This window comes from Anopheles coustani, chromosome 2 (genome assembly GCF_943734705.1).
Source record: "Anopheles coustani chromosome 2, idAnoCousDA_361_x.2, whole genome shotgun sequence".
NCBI lineage: Eukaryota > Metazoa > Arthropoda > Insecta > Diptera > Culicidae > Anopheles > Anopheles coustani.
Genome location: NC_071289.1, coordinates 41,406,183 through 41,423,834, shown reverse-complemented (window position 1 = coordinate 41,423,834; position 17,652 = coordinate 41,406,183). Strand labels below are relative to the sequence as shown.

Here is a 17,652-nt window from a genome sequence, read left to right as displayed (position 1 = left end):
CGCTCTTGAAACGAATCGGAATCATCGTACCGTATGTTTGTTTACTTGGATATCATGTAGCTGTCAAATCGGGGTAGTAAAGCAAAACAAAAACATCGATATCTGGTGAAAATTTACTTCGCACATAATCTGCACCAATTTTGCAATCGTTTGCTGCTGGTACAGCAAAGGTTATCGAGGTGCAGTAGAAAATTAGCAACTGTACACGTTGCACCCCAGGACTAAAGACAGTGCAAAGCAATGAAAAAGGTGGTGGTGATATTAAAATCCGAAAGTGAAAACTCGGACAATTACGGTGCTCTGCTGGAGAAGCACGGTTTCGAACCAGTGTTTATTCCGACGCTCGATTTTTCCTTCAAGAATCTGGAGGTGCTGCGGGATCGGCTGCTATCGCCGTACAAGTACTCCGGTCTCATATTCACCAGCCCGCGTAGCATAACGGCCGTTCGGGATGCAGTACGTGGTCAGAAGCTAAAGGACGACTGGAAAACGTTGGAGAACTACTCGGTCGGCGAAACATCCCGCGATTTGATCCAGCGATCTCTCGATCTCGACACAAAAGGACACCACTCGGGGAACGCAAGCAATCTGGCGGATTTCATCAAGACCGATCTGTACAATAAAACCGTCACCATGCCCTTTCTCTTTCCCTGTGGTAACCTCAAGCAGGATGTGCTGCAGAATAAGCTCTCCGAGTACGGTTACTCGCTCGACTCGGTGGAAGTGTACGAAACGGTGCCACATCGCGACCTGGAGCGCAATCTGGTCGCCCTGTTTCGGTCTGACGGGGACGCGAACAAAGATCGAACGATCGATAGTTTACTCTTTTTCAGCCCGTCCGGTATCAACTACTGTGCGCACGTGTTCGAAAAGCATCGGCTAGACCTGACTGGCAAGCGGATCATTGCCATCGGGCCGAGCACCAAGAAAGCAATAGAAAATAAGGGTATCACCGTGCACCGGACGGCGGAGAAACCGTCGCCGGATTATGTCGTCGGTGCGCTACTGCATGATACCTAAAGTGTGGCCTAAAGTAAAAAAACAAAACAACCCCAAAACCTGACAAGGGCGTAGAACGTGGTGCTGTTTAGAATCTACCGGTTTATCCAGAGAAACTGAGGATGCATCTTCAATGCAATAATAATCCGTCTTCGATGTAGATTTTTTTCCAAATGCGGCAAAGGCGGTACAATGGACACATCGGTGACAAATGATTGAACGGAAAATTACAGAAAAAATCCCTTTAAGGAAAAATTTAAAAAACCCCAACCCAAGAACCTAATCTAACTGAAACTAAATGTTATTGCTATCTTGTTGTTACGAAAAGTATACTAGCCTGTTGGAATTACTGTGGGATGGGTTTGTTGAACGTAATTTCATTAGCTTTATTCTCCTTTCTCGATTAACTGGCTAACCTTTTTCGAAACTCTACCTTACGTTTCTTTACCTTTTCCTGCCTATTTTTATATAGCTTCTTTCTACTAGGTACCGGTGACCCGAAGTAAAAAAAAAAGTTACCGAACGAAGTCAATTTTTAGCGCTATTTTATAGTACACTCGAGAAACAAATAGTTGTTATATATAGGGAAATAAAAATGGTTACTGAACCCTGAAGTCAATACAAAGCCAAACGATGATACAATAACGAACGTTTAGTTCCTCGTCTCCATCAGTGTGAGTGTGTATGTGTAGATAAACGCTCTAGAGCCGGAACTAAAATTGTCTCCCCCTTTAGGAACATGGAAATACGGTAGCATTTAGTCACCCTTATATTATATGTTGCGCACTAATTTAAAAAATTTAAACGCCATAACAGAGCCGAACTAATGACTATTACTGCAAACGAAACGAAACTCGCTTTGTAAGACGTCCTGAGAAAAGAACCTAGCAAAAGCGTTGAGTCAAGCATATATTTTTATATAGCAATCGGTTATAGCCTACAGCAGGTAGCTGTTTTTTTGTTTTAAAATAAATAATTGTTAAATATTTTTGGTCTCTAGTTTGTTCGTCTGGGGTCCGTTTCCAATAAAACTCTAGATTAAGCCAAATAAGGCGAAATGTTAATTGTTAAAAAAGAGCGTTTCTCATTTTCTGGTGTAGATTCATTCGATTTCGATTTAGCTGTATAGTATATTGTAGAATTAGCATGAACTATTAAAAAAAAATAATTTGGTAGAAAAAGCTTTCTAATTAAAATTGTAGTTTCAAATAATTCATTAGTTTTAATGGTAAAAGAGTAATTGTTGATTTGAATTAGATAGAAGTTGAAAATTTATACTCAACATATGATATGATAAAAAATATCTTGATTTTAAGATTATTTTAATTTAATTAAAATTTTATCCATCCTTTTTTTTAATTCAATTATATATTAGTTACAAAAAAGGGTTTTTGGGAAATTTTTTCATCATCGTAAATTTAAGTGATTTATTTAAATGTTCAAAATATTTTACGAATCCATTGTCGCTTTCCTTTTCCAGAGTTTTTACGTAAACCGTAAACCTTAACTACTCAACTCAATTTCATTCAGTAGCATTATGCAGTCATTATCCCTTTCCTTTGAAAAGCATGCAATAGATAAATGGAAAAAAATACAAGAATTGATTTCATTTACGGAATGGCCAAATGTAATGGCAGCAGTGGCACAAGCGCTCAAACATCAAACCAAAACCAATGGAACTGATTTCTCCGGAAATGCTGTCCGGGTTCGGCGCAGGTCGATCTGCTCCTGAGGACACCACAAGGCAAGACATCAACACGAACCGCCCCAAACAATTTTACGCTGCTGGAAATTATTATCATTGTCGCTTATTATGTATTATTCCAATTACCCAATACTTGTAATCAGACGGGAGCGCAAGAAAGAAATTAAAAACAAGGAGTGGCGAACAAACGAACCGTGTACGGTACACGGGATTCATTATCACCTTCAAGAACATGGTTCCACGTTTTTAACAATCTCTACCGTTTTTATATATTTTTTTAAATGCGGTTATGAGCACTGGTTTGCTTCTGTTGCATCGTCCTGTGGGTCAATGTTGAATGGGACTTTAATTTGCGGTAAACGAAGGAATGAAAACTTTATTTAAATATCGACCAACGCTCTCGATGCCATGCGGGAAGGCTGGATACGTTGCAAAGGAACAACGAAAACTATTACGTTTATGTGGAACACTCCACCACGGAGAAGGTGTTTCGTTTCTTTAATGATCACCACCCGTAATGCACTTTCTGCACAGGCTGGTACGATATCGGTATGGAAAATGATCCGACGAGGCTGTCGGACACGAAACGAACCATTTTTCCATCCTGATGAACGCTAAGGCGCTGATGAGTTGCCGAACGGAGATTGCCTGCTTGGATGTGGAGGAGATTTTGATTGGCCGCGTGCAGCAGTGGACGGATAATTGAACGGCCGAAAAATTGGATCGATTTCTGATTGACGCTGAACTTAAAACCCCACCCTCTCCCCACACCTGACCAGGGAAGGTCCACCTTCGGACGGGTTTGATTGGAGATTAACGTCATAAAATTAATTAATTGATTTCTCTCTTACCGGAGCACGCGTTTCTGTTCGATATGCCGGGACGGAGAGTGTTTTGAACGAATTTTGCATCATACTTAAAAGAAAACAGAACCAACATCTATACACAGAGCCTATTACCCGTGGAAGGACACAGCAAGGATACGTTTGTTGATGATGCAGCAAAAGGGAGAAAAAAAAGCGAACAAGATATTTTATACACCGATCGTAATTTTGTTATATATTTTTCGCCAAGACCACACCGTCCACTCTTATCACACACGCCCTCACCCGTCCCCGTCGCGCTTAATGTGCCAAGACCGTTCGGGGTTGTTTCGCATATTTTTAATTAACTCGTCCGGCCAGTTTATTACCGAAGGCCGGGCGGCGGGTTGCCAGTGGACGTCCGTGGTCCTCCTCCGGGTGGCGATAAAAATGGATTACCCCTGTTGCCAGCCGACGAACGCGGCATTCGGGGGGAATCTGTCCGAGTTTACGGTCCAAGAGGAACATAAAAAGGAAGGAGGAAAACGAAAATTAAACAAAACAAAAATGAAATCCTTTCGTGCTGTGCCGATATTTTCCTTAAAAACAATCAACTCAAATCAGGCCAATTTCTGTCAGGATCAACCAACGGTACCAACGTTTAACAAACGCCACTGTTGATACTACTAAATTACCATCCCGTGCACATTTTCGGGGCCCATGTTTGGTACCGATTTACGTACCATTAAAATCCATCGGAGCGGTTGATAGGTCCATCGGCGAGACGGGTTCGTACGGCCGGGCTAGACCGGTTGTCCGCTGCTGGCTGGTGCGCTGAGGCGGACCACCGCCGAACGAGGTTTCGGGATACTTGGGTTCGCTGAAGTCCTCCGGCCATTGGCTCATCGTCGTGTTGTCGTACGCTGGCATCGTGGGAGAAGACAGGGAAAAACACAGTCGGTAATAAGACGTGATGAAGATTTTGCAAAAGTGTGGCCATTGATTTTAGTTAATTTTGCGCTCTGTCAGCTCAGGTGCTTTAAAGTGTAATATTTATCACCCTCCGGTTGGATTGGCATATTAGGTGCAGGAAGCAAACGGAAGGAGATGCTGAATGGTGTGTCATGTTTGGACCAACGATCCTCATCATTTATCCGAACCGGATAATTGGATCAACTCACCGTATTGTGCTTCGGCATCTGGACCGTAAGGTTCACCGGTCGGGAAGAACGTTGGCACTACCTGATGGGGTGAAGGGAACATCGATATGTCGAACTCCTTCTTTTTCAGCTCGTTCTTGTCGTCGTCCGGCGCCACGGCGTGACTCGTCCGGGAAATCCTAAGAGGGAAGTGTTTGTCAGACCAATAAAGACCTGGTCTAATCGAAGGTGAACAATCCTCACCGTCGGTAGTCCTTAAAGATGTCAATCTTCCAAATCATGTACAGCACAAATAGGAACGTGCCCACGATCGCCAGACTGATGCCGATCCAGGTGAGCAGAATGCGGCCACTTTCGGGCATAATGTAGCCATCGTACCCGGCCCGTTGTACCGCCATCTGGCCAAACTCGTTCCACATTTCGTCCAGATGCGCTACATCCAGCTCGTACTGCGGCTCGGTGGCTTCCGTCGTCACGATCGAGATGAAACCCTTCTGCAGGAACTTGTTGCCAAAACCCATGTCCAGCCCGTCGTCGTCGTACGATGGTTCGTATAAAATCGGACGCAGCGGTACGGCAAATTCCAGGCTGACGCAGTTCTCATGGTTACGCCATGTGTCCGGACACTTGCGGGCGAGCAGCTTAACATCAAACGGCCTGTTTGGGAACGACATAGTTTTAATTCGTAATACAAAAGAGGTTATCGGCCGCAGGGCTACCCACCGACTTGGCATGTAGCTCAGGTTGCGGCTCTCGATGTACATGTTGCTCGCGTTCGACAACGCTTCCTTGATCTCTGACCAGGTGCTCTGCAGTTCCATCATCGTCGGGGTCATGACGATCTCCTTGGTCGTCCACTGGAGCTCTTCCTGCGGCACTATGATCTCTGTCGTGGTCGGTGTCGTCGGCGATACCATCTCACCGAACGGGGCGTAGGACAGCTGAAACCCTCGATGCTTCTGTTCACCATCCGGATCTTGTTGGGCGACAAAGTGGATGGTGAAGTACGTCGTTTGAGGGATCAGAAACCGTATCGGTTCCGTGTAGGTCCCCGTCAGCACCGGTCCCTTCTCTTCGACATCTTCAATGTTTCCAGCACGGATGTACAGGAAGTCGGTGGTAGGATTCAGATCCAAATCGTGGATGGTGATCTGCACACCGCGCCCTCCATCGACGGAAAAACTGAATGAGAATGCAAAACGATAGCACAATTCGTCAATAGCCTTAACATTTATAAAAGTAAGGCACATTTTAGGTTTGTCCTTCGCTTATTGAATGTCTTTTTTGATCAAGCAACCTCACAAAATTTATGTTCTTGTTTGTTCTTGTGATCTCTTTTAAAGAATTCTCCACAGGAAATTATCTGACATAAGTTTTAATATGACAAAATTTGTGATACTTTTTTAAAAATGTTTCAATTCTAAATGTCAATCAGTCAATCTATAAATTTTAGTTAATTTCATTCAATTCTCTAATTACAAGTCAAAATAAAAATTTGGCCAAGTAGAAAATATTAAACCAGAAGAATGTATGTTACATTTCAAGCTGAGGAAACATTACAAAAAATAAGAAAAAAAGCAGTAAAGAAAGTAATATAATATCTTTCATATTAATCCACTTTCAACCCAATATCTTTGGGTGGGAGGTTCTTTAATCATGCAATATTGAGTATGCTTTATGGTGCAGTTTATAACACTAACGTGAAAAACAATGTGAACGCTAAGAAAAGTTTAAGTTTTTTTGTAAAAAAAAAATCAACTGGCTTATGAAATTTTATAAATCCATGTGAATTTCACTACGAATATAAGAGCAGAATATTTTAAACTTGAAATCATCTACGTAATTAACCTGAATTTGTAAAAAAATGATATTATAACTACAAATTGTTAAATAACAATTAACAATAATATTTCTCGACCAAGTGTGCCCTAATGTTGACAAAATATATCACTTACTTCTTCATTTCATTCCATTCCAGCGGGTACGGGTTGGGGTATTCCGGTGACGACAGAATAATTTCATCCGGATGGTTCTCGAAATACTTCCGCACTCCTTGCTCTCTCGTTTCACCTTCCAACAGGTCGTACAATGTTTTTGCGTCCAGATGCTTCAAAGGTCCCTGTTCCTCCACATCACTCTCTTCTAAGGCTTGCTTCGAATCCACAATTCTTAGTGGTTTCTGCTGCGAGACGTGAATGAGGATCTCTTCGCGCGTCTCCGTTACAACTTCCGGCTCTTTTTGCGGTTCATCCCCACCGGAACCCTCAATGTTGTCATCAGCCACATTAACGAAAACCCGTCGCACATCGTCCAATGTTACGCTGTCCGTAACATCCAGCAGCTCAATATCTTGCTGATCGTAGATTATCTTCGGTTCGTCGAATGGACCAGGCCGCATTCCTATTCCCGCTTTCAACACGCGGTCATCGCGCACCTTAATCAATGGTGGATAATCGTCGAACTTCGTCCTGATAACATTTGTTGGTCCTTTATCCTCTGGTAATGGATTGTCAACATTCTCTTCCACGATTGTGTCACCCGAGGAACTGGTCACGCTGTCGGGTAATGTTGGCTCCCCTTGAGCACCGTCGTTTGCATCATCCGGTGGACAGTTTACATAGTCGTCCAGCAGGGATCCGTCAGCTGCCTTGTCGTTTACTACCGGCGGCACATCCGGTAGGTCCTCGCCGTTAAGCTGCTCCTGCGCTTGGGCTGCATTGTTCGAGACTAAAATATAGTTTGTTAGGATTATTCCAGCTTAATCTGGGGTATGAAAATTCAAAAGGGCATAGAATCACGAGCAAAACACGCAGCGGTGCTTCAGCTCCAACCCTCGACGTCATTTAACGATAGCAATATTGGATGCGCGACTTTGCTTATCTTATCGAGCAGCGCAGTTCTACCCATTCAATTCGGTGCCATTGAGAGGAAAGCTGCCAAACAAGAAAATTTGTTTTGTACCTTACTTTTATTTTCAGAACCCTAGCAAGGAAAGGAAGATTGCCTAGAGTGCACTTCTTTAAACAAGTGGTTCCGAACCCGCAAACCCCTTACCCGATAGCAGCACAGTCAGCGAGAGAATGTTTATCACCACCAACGTATCCCTCCACCGTTGTTTGAACATATTTCTTCACTGTTTGTTTTCTGTCGGTCGGAAACTGTTTGGTTTTTGGGGTTTCACTTTCTTTATACAATATCCGGCTGATCAGGCATCGAGAGACCGTACCGAAGGCAAAACATTACCAAACTTCTCGAACCAGAAACAGAGAGGCCCAACCAGCGCACGGGTTTGGTCTCGCAGAGTAAAGAAATCAAACTGAACCATACACCTCCGAGTGATGGAGGTTTGATTGAAGTTGGTTGCGGCAACACGCAGCGGCACTTGACGCGGAAACAGTTGATGGGTTCGTTATCAAAAGGAGTGCTGTTGATAAGCAGCACCTTCGGGAACACGTACGTACGTCGAAGGTATATCTTAAAGATTGCTTGCTGGCGGTTGCCATTTCAGTATGTCTCTATATTGTTTGAATTAGGGGCTTTCAACAGGTGCATGTGGATGTGGGAGAATGCCTTTACTCTTCATGGGTTTGATACCGAGAGAAAAGTGATGACAGATAAGACTGAGGGATTCACGTCTTAACACCAAACAATCTATCCATGATTATTGGATTTAAAAAGCTTACAGCGTTTTCTTCGTGTTTATTTCAAGATTAAGGAAAACAAGATCCTTGCGCATGAGCGTACGGTGAGATCACAGCTGATCTGTTGTGAAATAATCACCCCTCTTCCTATCAGGGGGTGTAGCTCAAATGGTAGAGCGCTCGCTTAGCATGTGAGAGGTACCGGGATCGATACCCGGCATCTCCAACCGCGAATCTTTTTCCATACAAGCTTCAAATCGCTTTTTCTTGAATTGTTCTGTTCGTCAACATCAATTCATTACCGTTCCGTTTGTGAATTATTAATAATAATAATTATTAATTGATTGACGAATTAAAAAAATATTCTTATCGGCATCGGCATGAATTTAGCTGAATTATTTATTTTTCAAATATATGAACTGATGAAATGTATTAGCGTGTTTTTAACGGTTTTGCAAAACAGCCTGAAATGAAGTAAGATGTATCAGTTATAAGTTTCTTCCTCGAGAAGTTGTAAAAATATAATTTTGGTTTGCTACCACTTAGGTCTATGGTCAGAACAGAGCTGAGTTTTTCGCTTATTCTTAAAATCTCACCCTAGTTTCCTAACCGTAGTCCGGCCGCGGGAGGTCCTTTACATCGGCGTATCTGCTCCGGAGTCGTCTTTCGAGGGTTCGCTCGAGGTCTACGATGTCATCCACCCTAGACGACAGTCGTTGGCTGCTGTGTGCTGTTACTTGAATATAGTTATGGCTTTTACACGGTGTGTATTCCGGTTGTAAAACTAAAACTTTCTCATCCGAGGTTTATCTGCACTAGCTAGTGTGTGACAGAATGGGCCGGCATAAATATTAGGAAAAACACTTAACCAACTCAATTTACTAAGTGTTATTAAAATGTGAACGATTTCTTACTTAATTTTATAAATTAATATAACCACACTCCTTGAATCTGTCATCCATTTTCTGAGTAAAAAATTAATAAAAATTATGAGTAATGAAAAAGTATCAACTAGCCCTAATGAAATTATAATTCAATTTTAAATGACGCTGACGTGATCTTAAAAATGTTTGTTTTAGTAACAAGATGAGACTTCTAATATCCTTTTGGTAAAAAAAGAGATGTAAGAGAATCGATTTGTAAGTATTTAGAGTATTTTTCTCCCATGGAGAAATGAATGTTTTGCGCCTAAGAGGTGCATTTTCCTCTAAACAATTAACATAAATATTACTTCCAACGATTAAAAAAAATAATTTAAATACTGAATGAAGATTTTTTGCACATATTTAGTAACATTGCTCACTACAATTGCGGTGGTAATACCCAACATCATTTCTTATAATATTTTGTTATCTCTATAAATTTAATTATTTTTTATATTTATTGTTTATCACTTTTAAAAGTCAGTTTTTCTTTCATCTTTGTTCGGACAAGTCAACCACACAAATCAATCAACCCCGTCAACCAAAATACCAGAATCCTTTGACGGCTGATGTTAACGATGATGTTACCAAAATTGCATTGCACCAAAAGCAGGAAACCTGCTATCCTGGCTCATCAATCTTTGCACGCTGCCCTGAACCGAGGGGTTGGCCGTTAATTGAACATATTCAACAATTTCATTAACAATGACCCAATTGGGGTGCATTTTCTCCTTTTTTTCATTTCGTTTCGTTTAGTAAAGTCTTGTTGAACATGTCGCACACGGGTGTGTAAAAATGCGCTGTTTTGCAGGTGTTCAGAGGCACAAACATACACATCCATAAAAAAAATCAAGACCATATATTAAAACTTTGTGCACCTCCTTCTGGCGACACCGGGAAAGGACCTGCCGCCGAGCGATAATATCGGCAATTAGTGATTATTAATTATGGCGGGACCCCGGTGGCGTCGGAGAGTAATTGAAAAGTCGAACGGGATTTCCCAACGCTCCGGGGACGGGAACAGCAGCGGGACACCTTCCTGCGAACGCGTTCATCTCGTGCAGAGGTGCGCATCTTGGCGTGGCTTCCCGACTTTGGCACCAGAAAATTGTTCAACGCCTTAAGTGGATCGACGTTCCGGAATGTAGAGGCAGCCTGGTGGCACTCCAGCTTCCCACAAATTTTGTCCAATCTCCCTCAAAGACCCACTGAGCGATCGTGGCGTACAACTTCATCCTTCCCGCAGCGATGGACGCACGAGAAAAACGCACGAACTTCTTCGCCATTCGGTCGCAATCGCCGATGGAATTCGCACGACACGTCCATCGGATTCCTGCATGCTTGCCCTGAGGGAAGAGCATGGGGAGAAAAGGGGGTGGTAGCAGGACATAGGACATACATTCCAGCATCGGCATATGCACACTCCAACGGTCGATTGAACCCATCCAATCCACGGGTGAAGCACGGATCGGACGCCGCGAATGTGGAGCATTAATGCGTTCGGGAAATTAAATTGGTTTTTTATTTTATGTCCCAGCAATCCCATTAAAAAGCGAGATTAGTACGCACCCCGCGGCGCAGCCCGTCATAATGCAAACGCTTTGCACATGTATAAATGCATCGTTCGGGTGCAGCTCGTAAGAAACTGATCGTGTCGCGGTGTCGATGGTGGGACAAGAATTTATGATTTTATTCATAAATCCAATCTCGTTTGAGCGACGGCCGAGGGAGAGGGTAGCATAGCGATACAAGAGGCGAACACATCGTAATCGATAGCACAAATTGATGCATCTTTGAACCTTCTCGTAACACATAAGTATGATTGGTGGTATATCTTTCTATTTAATCACCATTAGAAGATAAACGCTTTCCGTGCGCGTGCAACGAATATAAGAATGGTGTAAGAACACAATCGAACATTTTACAAATCTTTGCTACAGTTTTAGCTACAAACAATCTTTACTTTAAAAACTATAAGAACTTAATTGAAACTTATCGCACCTGCCGGAAAAACAATTATTTAAGCTCATAAAAGCACGCAATCGCATTACCATCGGCGTTGATTAGCTTGTTTATTTGTTTGTTTGTTCTTCCGCTTGCTTGTTTACTGTGTTTATTAACTTTACCCCTTCGGTATGTTTTCCTTCTTTACGAAGTCCACGTTTTTTACACTTACTTACCGTTAATACCCATAATCACGAAACTGGGCAAGGGAAACAATCGATGGCCCCGGGGATAATTTTCGGCTTCGAAAGAAATAAAACTGGCAACGTAAACGCAATTAAAATTTGATCATCACGTCTTACGCCGCCTACTCTGGTCGGGGCAGCAAAATACAGCCTAAAACCCACAACAACAAAAACCACAAGCATCGATCCAGGAAAACAAGAGATAAAACAGTTAAAAGAGAAAAATCAAATGAAAAATAAAAATTGAACCAAACACTTTACGCGAAAGCAAAAGGATCCCGCTGGTGTTTCAAACAGGATTCCCGCGGTCGTTAAATTGGAACTGGACCGAATTTCCAATTGGACCATGAAACTGCAGCCTTTTTTTTAATTTTAAGTTCGCATCGGGTACTTGGAAACTTCGATGCCGCATCCACCTTACCGGCCCGTCCAGCCGCGGATGGAAATAATGTTGTCAAAATTATAACCGAACACGCCGTTCGTACTTCTCGGACACGCCGCTGCTCGCGTGGGTTGATAATGGCCCGTAAATTATATTGTCTCTCCCTCCTCGCCGGCAAAGGGTCCTCCAGATTGCGGTGGCCATAATAATGTCCTTGGGAGTCGGTGCTCTCCCGACGTCGTTCGTCGATTTGCGGCTGCACCAGAATTTCGATGCTTTTTCCGTTCCGTGCTCGCCGGGAGCTCGTGACGATACGTAAATCAACCCTGGCTGCCGGGTGCGGTTTGTTGTTCGCAGGAAACGGAAAGAAATGTTACGCCCAACGCGACCCGACAGCGGGGCGAATTATTAAAGGCTTCAGATATAATTGCATTCGTGCGTAACCTTTTCGAGGTGCGGTCGTACGTTCGGATCGATGCACTAAAGTGCAGTGAAATGTGTACCGTAATCGGCTTTCACGGTCGCAGCTCACGCCGTTTACCATCGGATTACTTCCATGTTTCTGAGCGTGGGATGCCTCCGGGTTTCTCAAAAAAAATGTATCATGTCAAGAATCCTGAAACAGTTGAATTGGAAGTCTGTGAATATATTTTGTGGAAACACACGAAAGGTTTCAAATATCCAGAAATTTAGCACATGATTTTGATGTTCTCGATTGTGAAGCAACGCACGTTAAAGTTGGTAGAACTGGATCGGAATTCGATCAGATACTCGTCAATTGCCACCCCAGCGGGAGAGTGCTTCAAAAAACGGTAACTTTCGGATCTTTCAAACTTCACGCACCACACAATAAAAAACAAGCGCAAACGACCACAAACTTAACTCGGGTCGTAAAATGTGCGAATTCACATGTTCCCTGCGGCCGACTTTGAAACTTCAACAAATGTGCGTGTTCGTTTTGGTTTTGTTTCGCACGCAAATAAAACCTCCGGCCAATGGCGATCGGTGCCATACTCCACAACCATGCTCGAGGGTAAAGTGTCTACTTCCCTTCTGGCCTCCGGCCTTTCAGTGCCTTCGGGAATGGACCATAAAGGCTGGCTTTAACGGCGCTATTAAACTGTGATAAGATTAAGGCACACATTCTTTACTTTCTTTTAACGACAGATCCAATCACTGCCTCGGTGCGTTAAGTGCGCCGGCGTTGTGCGATCGTTTCCGTTCCCTCCGGTGACAGTAAGGACCCGGGCGAGCCTCTTGAAGAGCCCAAAGCGCCGCAGGTTTTCATGCTTTACGATCGCGCGCTCAATCGCGGTTCTCTATCTGGCGTGTACGAATTTGGAGCACACGATCGTTAAGGCGCACGATCCCCGGAAGGGTCGGATTTGTCCGTTAGTGTTATCTGATCAGCATGATCCGCTCTTGGCATGTGGCCGTGGACGTTAATTTCTGGTATCCGCATCGACAGGGAATAATTTATGCTTCCCGTGAACGATCGTATTTTTGTCGTTTGTCGCGTTTCAAGACTGCTTTCATTGTGCGTTGGTTTCTCTGGTATTAGCTTTTTTGAAACCGAAAACTGTTTTGAACCTCTCTTATTTTCTTCCATGGACATGTGTTCCACTCCCACGTACAACTCGTTAGAGTTGAAAGTACTTTAAAGTAATTGTGTAACTTCCTTGACATGATATGGCTCACCTAGATTAAATTTCAAGTATCCTTTCCATTGAAGTGTTTTCTAAGCACTCTATTTTTCCCTCAACAGAGACAGCGATATGGCTTCGGTTAGTTCCACCATACTTGAACCTTTGAATCTTTAGCCCCAAAACTGGGGCTAATTTGGTTAAGTAAGTGTCGGTTGTGTTTTTTTTTCAAAAAAGGTCAACCCTATCCTCTAGCAAAAACGTTGCTTTTGATTAACCAGAAAGCAGTTTGTTTGTGTTTTTTGTACGTTCTCCTTTTTCTCTCCCATTTGCGATACAGCCTAGCCCAAATCTGAAATGGTTTGTTATCTTCACACTCGCGATAGTAGCGAAATATATGGTGGCAAAAAAGGAGGGTTTAGGTTTAACGACCAGTCCGCTCGGAACTACCGATAGAAGGAAATCGCACAACGTCGCCAAAAGCGGGACACTGCCTGTCGCCATGTTCGTCAGGGAGCTGCCTTGTTTTTTTGGTCGCCTGCTGCAAAAGTCGGGGTGCAAACTTTTTCGTAGGGGCATAAAAATCTCGCACGCCAAGGTTTATGGCGTTTGGCGAGCTGTTAGTTTGTTAGTCTTGGCAATTCTGCGCCCCACGAAGTAAAGGCGTAGCGTTAACTGTGGGAGAATTCGTCTCGGCTGTGCGTCGATGCTTGAATAGAGCAACAAAAACCGTCCTAGCCACCGGTCTTAAGAGTGCGCCTGCGAGTTGGATGGGACCCGGGCGTCCCGAGCTGCTTGGAAGAGACTGTTTAAACTGCAAAGCAGATGCAAAAAAAAACTGTATATATTGCACAAAAACCCCAGATAAACAACGACACGAGCTTAGGTTTACTACACTTGAATTACTTAATGACCTGTCTGCAGAGTTAAAGCTCGTGGTACGAGCAGATTTCGTATGGTTTATCTTCTTCTTCCCGTTACGTTGAACTCTTCGGTCCTCCTAATTGTGCGGAGTGTCGTAAACGAAACGAGCGATCCAGTTTTAAGCAGTAAATACCTGTCAAAACGGGGGAATACGGGTTCCCGATTTTTTCCTGTTAATCTCAATTTTATTACGAACGTGGAACCTTGAAAACAAGGTTAAAAATATGGTTAGTTCTGGCTTTTTATAATTTAAAAATAAATAAATGATAGTTACATTTATTTCTACTGGGGATTAACATTTTTTAATTTCATATCTACTGTAAAGCTGCATTTTGGAAGCATTAAAAAGTTATGTATTGTTGGTGCATGATTTTTTTGAACCGTAATTTGAAATTTCATAAAATCAGATATTCAATTTCAGGGTAAAAGACCTGTTGGCGAGCTAAATGTGGCAATGGAAAATGATTAAACTCTCAAGTGGAACAACTATCTGTAATTGAATTTTCTGCCATGAATCTTTTTTACACTCCCAATAACCCATTCGATAGAAAATTTTCAACGCACGAAAAACAATAATCCCTTTCAATAATGTTAGCCATAACTCAAAGGATGCCGCATGGCGCAAAATAACACACTCGCGTGTGCCACATGTGGGCCAAAGGTACACCAATAATTCATCGAAGCCACCAGCCGTAGTCGCGGTGTGCCCTTCGAAAAGAAGAGGAGAAAAACTGAAAACAAAACAAACAAACAAACAATTGATCGTTCGGTTAGCGCTCGCTGAAGCATCGCAGAAACCTCGGGACACTCGGTGCTGGGCTTTCAAGTTCCAGACTGACCTTCCCGTCTGCATTGCCGTCCGCGGGCAGGCAGCATCATTATAGCGCACCAAAGGGATTGTCTTCGACTCCTCCACAGCACGCGCAAAGGTTCGTCGCTTGCCCGATCGCTGCAGTCGATTGTAATTTTGTTCACTCCGTTAATCAACACGTAACCAACCGCGTGCCAATTAGTGCATGATTTTAGGCTTCGGTTTTGGTAGTGGCCGACCCCAGCGTGACCCCTCGCACGATCATCCCCAGTGAAGGCTCCGAGGACGCCTCCGTTGCTACCGAAATGCCGTTCGTCGCTTGAAGACCTTCAGCTTTTTTCCAGCATCCGAGCCGATCTCACGCTACTTGTCACCCGAGCACCGCATTCGGTCGTGTGTTTGCGTCCATGTTGCAGCAACATGTGCCACGATTTTTCCCTCGGTTGACCCTGATCCACGTCCGATCGATCGCTACCACTCGATGGATCCAATCAAAATGGGGTCCTTTGGCTGGCGATCTCTTTTGAGGCAAAAACAGAACGGATCGAAACTATTGATCATCCTCTCGTTTAACGCATTTTTTCTCCATCTCTCTTTGAAAATAAACCCCGCCAGCTTGGAATGCTTTAAACCAGCTATTAATATTCAAAAAAATGTAGATGAAATGAGCGTCATCCCATGAATCATGCCATCACTATCATTAGTCAGAAAGCTCTTTCCGCGCTTGTGCACCAATAAAACTGTTTTTGGAAGGCCTTCCGTTGCCCTTGTCAATTTTGGTGTGATTTTGCCATCGTGTCTTTCATCGTGTTCATTGTCACATTGTCACCAAGAGAGACCCGTGGCGTTTGTTTTATTTTCAACCTGCCATATTGTCGTCCGGCAAGGTTTCCCTTGCCACAGTACGCCGACTGTCTGTAAGGCATAGGTCGGCTTAGAATGTCACCAGGGTCGTGTCGCGTCTGCGTCTCGTGATCGATCAGCAAACAAAACTCCCCAGACGCCAACATGGAAGTGGGCTGGAAATTGCGAGGAGGGAAGTGTACGTTATTAATAACGCGCGTCATACAGACTTCGGTGGGTGGCCGACGTCCGGAGCACCGGATGGTTGGGAAGGTTGGTAGGAGGCCACCCACCCATACCCTGCACCAGGTTGACAAAGTCGGTTAAATTCAGCGAAATCGAAAGTCGCTCGAGTGCGGTGCGGAACCGAACTTGCGAACATGAGCGCACCATGGTGGTAGGGATCTTGGCGACCAACTTTATCCAAAAGTGTCACAGCTGGAAGGGTGAAAAAAGTGTGGAAGCGAAGCAGGGAAAGAGAGAAAGAGAGAGAGGGGGGGTACACCGGAATCAGGTTGTACCAGCACGAGATCGGTCATAAAACTAATAGCTGCAGGCAGTCGCGGTTAAGCACACGAACTCACGGACGACATTCCGGTCGACAATTGTTTTATAATAATCCCCAGCGGAGATTTAAGCATTGCAATCGAACGGCCAAGGTGGCGAGGAGGGCCTATAATTTTATTGCGTTAGAATGTTAATAGTGTTAAACGTGGCTAATGTCAGCACAGGGGAGCAAAAGTTGAGCAGCAGTATGAAAAATTACATATAATTAGAACCCATGGTATGGAACAAATTGGCAATGGATTGTACATTCAATATCTGTTGAATTCAAATGAAAATAAAATAGTTTTGTTCAAATCTTGTGTGTTTGTTTCAAGTAGTGTTGCATTTATTTTAACTAATGCTTAATTCAATGAATTGTTTGTTTGCTGATGTATTGTTGTTTTACAATGAATTTTGATAAAATTCTCATTCGTATGAGTAAGCATTAGGTACTTTTTAAACTTTTTTATTTTAATTTTAACTATGTGCTTTTAAGTCCAGGATAATTATGATATATTCATTACTTTGAAAAATATTTGGTTTAGATTTCATAAATTTATGTATATGTCCTTTAGGCACCATAAAGTTATGATATGAGCATCTAATGATTTTATTAAAAACTAATTATTTCACACCTTTGTAAAGACGTTTTGCTTGTGCTATTTCGTGTAAGGATACATCTTCTAGTTTGAGGCAAATTATCTTTACGCATAAGGTATATTAGTTTTATTATCTCAAAAAGTGGTTAATCCTCTCTCCTCATTGACTTACGAAAGGGTTACCTTCTACCGAATTTCGTAAAGCCTTGTTGTTGACGCTTATCATTAATATTATAGTCAAAGAAGATCTTCGCGCCGTCTATGTCACCGTAAGAAGATAAAAGTACCATCTTGACCAAAATGTTCATATCTACAAGTAATTCTGCAAGTTTCAAATTTACAATAAGCTGAGACCAGGTCAGTTACCTATTCCTTAGATTTGTTTGTTGAATTCATTTATACTCTCTTATAACAGTTTTTATTTCCTGTAAATAATGTAAATAAAAGTTAGATTTTATCTCAAGTAAACATTGAATTGATTTAG

The 17,652-nt window shown here is 42.9% G+C and overlaps 2 protein-coding genes and 1 non-coding gene across 4 annotated transcripts; 2 read left to right on the top strand and 1 right to left on the bottom strand.

The window, feature by feature from the left end:
• The first annotated feature begins 102 nt into the window (after positions 1-102).
• On the top strand, positions 103-1,568 carry LOC131262947 (uroporphyrinogen-III synthase). 2 transcript variants are annotated; one of them, XM_058265052.1, is made up of 2 exons: positions 103-249; positions 361-1,568. In XM_058265052.1, exons 1-2 carry the CDS (start codon positions 241-243, stop codon positions 1,018-1,020), a joined length of 669 nt encoding a protein of 222 aa, XP_058121035.1. In that variant the 5' UTR covers positions 103-240; the 3' UTR covers positions 1,021-1,568. The 2 variants fall into 2 exon arrangements, with proteins under 2 accessions (XP_058121035.1, XP_058121034.1); XM_058265051.1 differs by having other exon boundaries at positions 103-1,568.
• Positions 1,569-3,748: 2,180 nt separating this feature from the next.
• Positions 3,749-16,416, bottom strand: LOC131264409 (uncharacterized). Its single transcript, XM_058266713.1, has 8 exons — positions 16,317-16,416; positions 7,222-7,394; positions 6,623-7,161; positions 5,391-5,849; positions 4,911-5,324; positions 4,689-4,846; positions 4,251-4,430; positions 3,749-4,005 (listed from the first exon to the last, which is right to left on the bottom strand). Exons 1-8 carry the CDS (start codon positions 16,414-16,416, stop codon positions 3,893-3,895), a joined length of 2,136 nt encoding a protein of 711 aa, XP_058122696.1. The 3' UTR covers positions 3,749-3,892.
• Positions 8,462-8,534, top strand: Trnaa-agc (transfer RNA alanine (anticodon AGC)). Its single transcript has one exon. It is a non-coding gene; the product is annotated as a tRNA-Ala (tRNA).
• Positions 16,417-17,652: the final 1,236 nt, after the last annotated feature.

Excerpts from the sequence above, each read along its gene's own strand:
- LOC131262947 (XM_058265051.1), top strand. The coding sequence starts at position 241 with ATGAAAAAGGTGGTGGTGATATTAAAATCCGAAAGTGAAAACTCGGAC.
- LOC131264409 (XM_058266713.1), bottom strand. The coding sequence starts at position 16,416 with ATGGTGCGCTCATGTTCGCAAGTTCGGTTCCGCACCGCACTCGAGCGA. Across the intron at positions 7,395-16,316 it reads CAACCTGGTGCAGGGTATGG|TCTCGAACAATGCAGCCCAA; the intron begins GTGGGTGGCCTC and ends ACTATATTTTAG. Across the intron at positions 4,847-4,910 it reads ATCTTTAAGGACTACCGACG|GATTTCCCGGACGAGTCACG; the intron begins GTGAGGATTGTT and ends CTTCCCTCTTAG.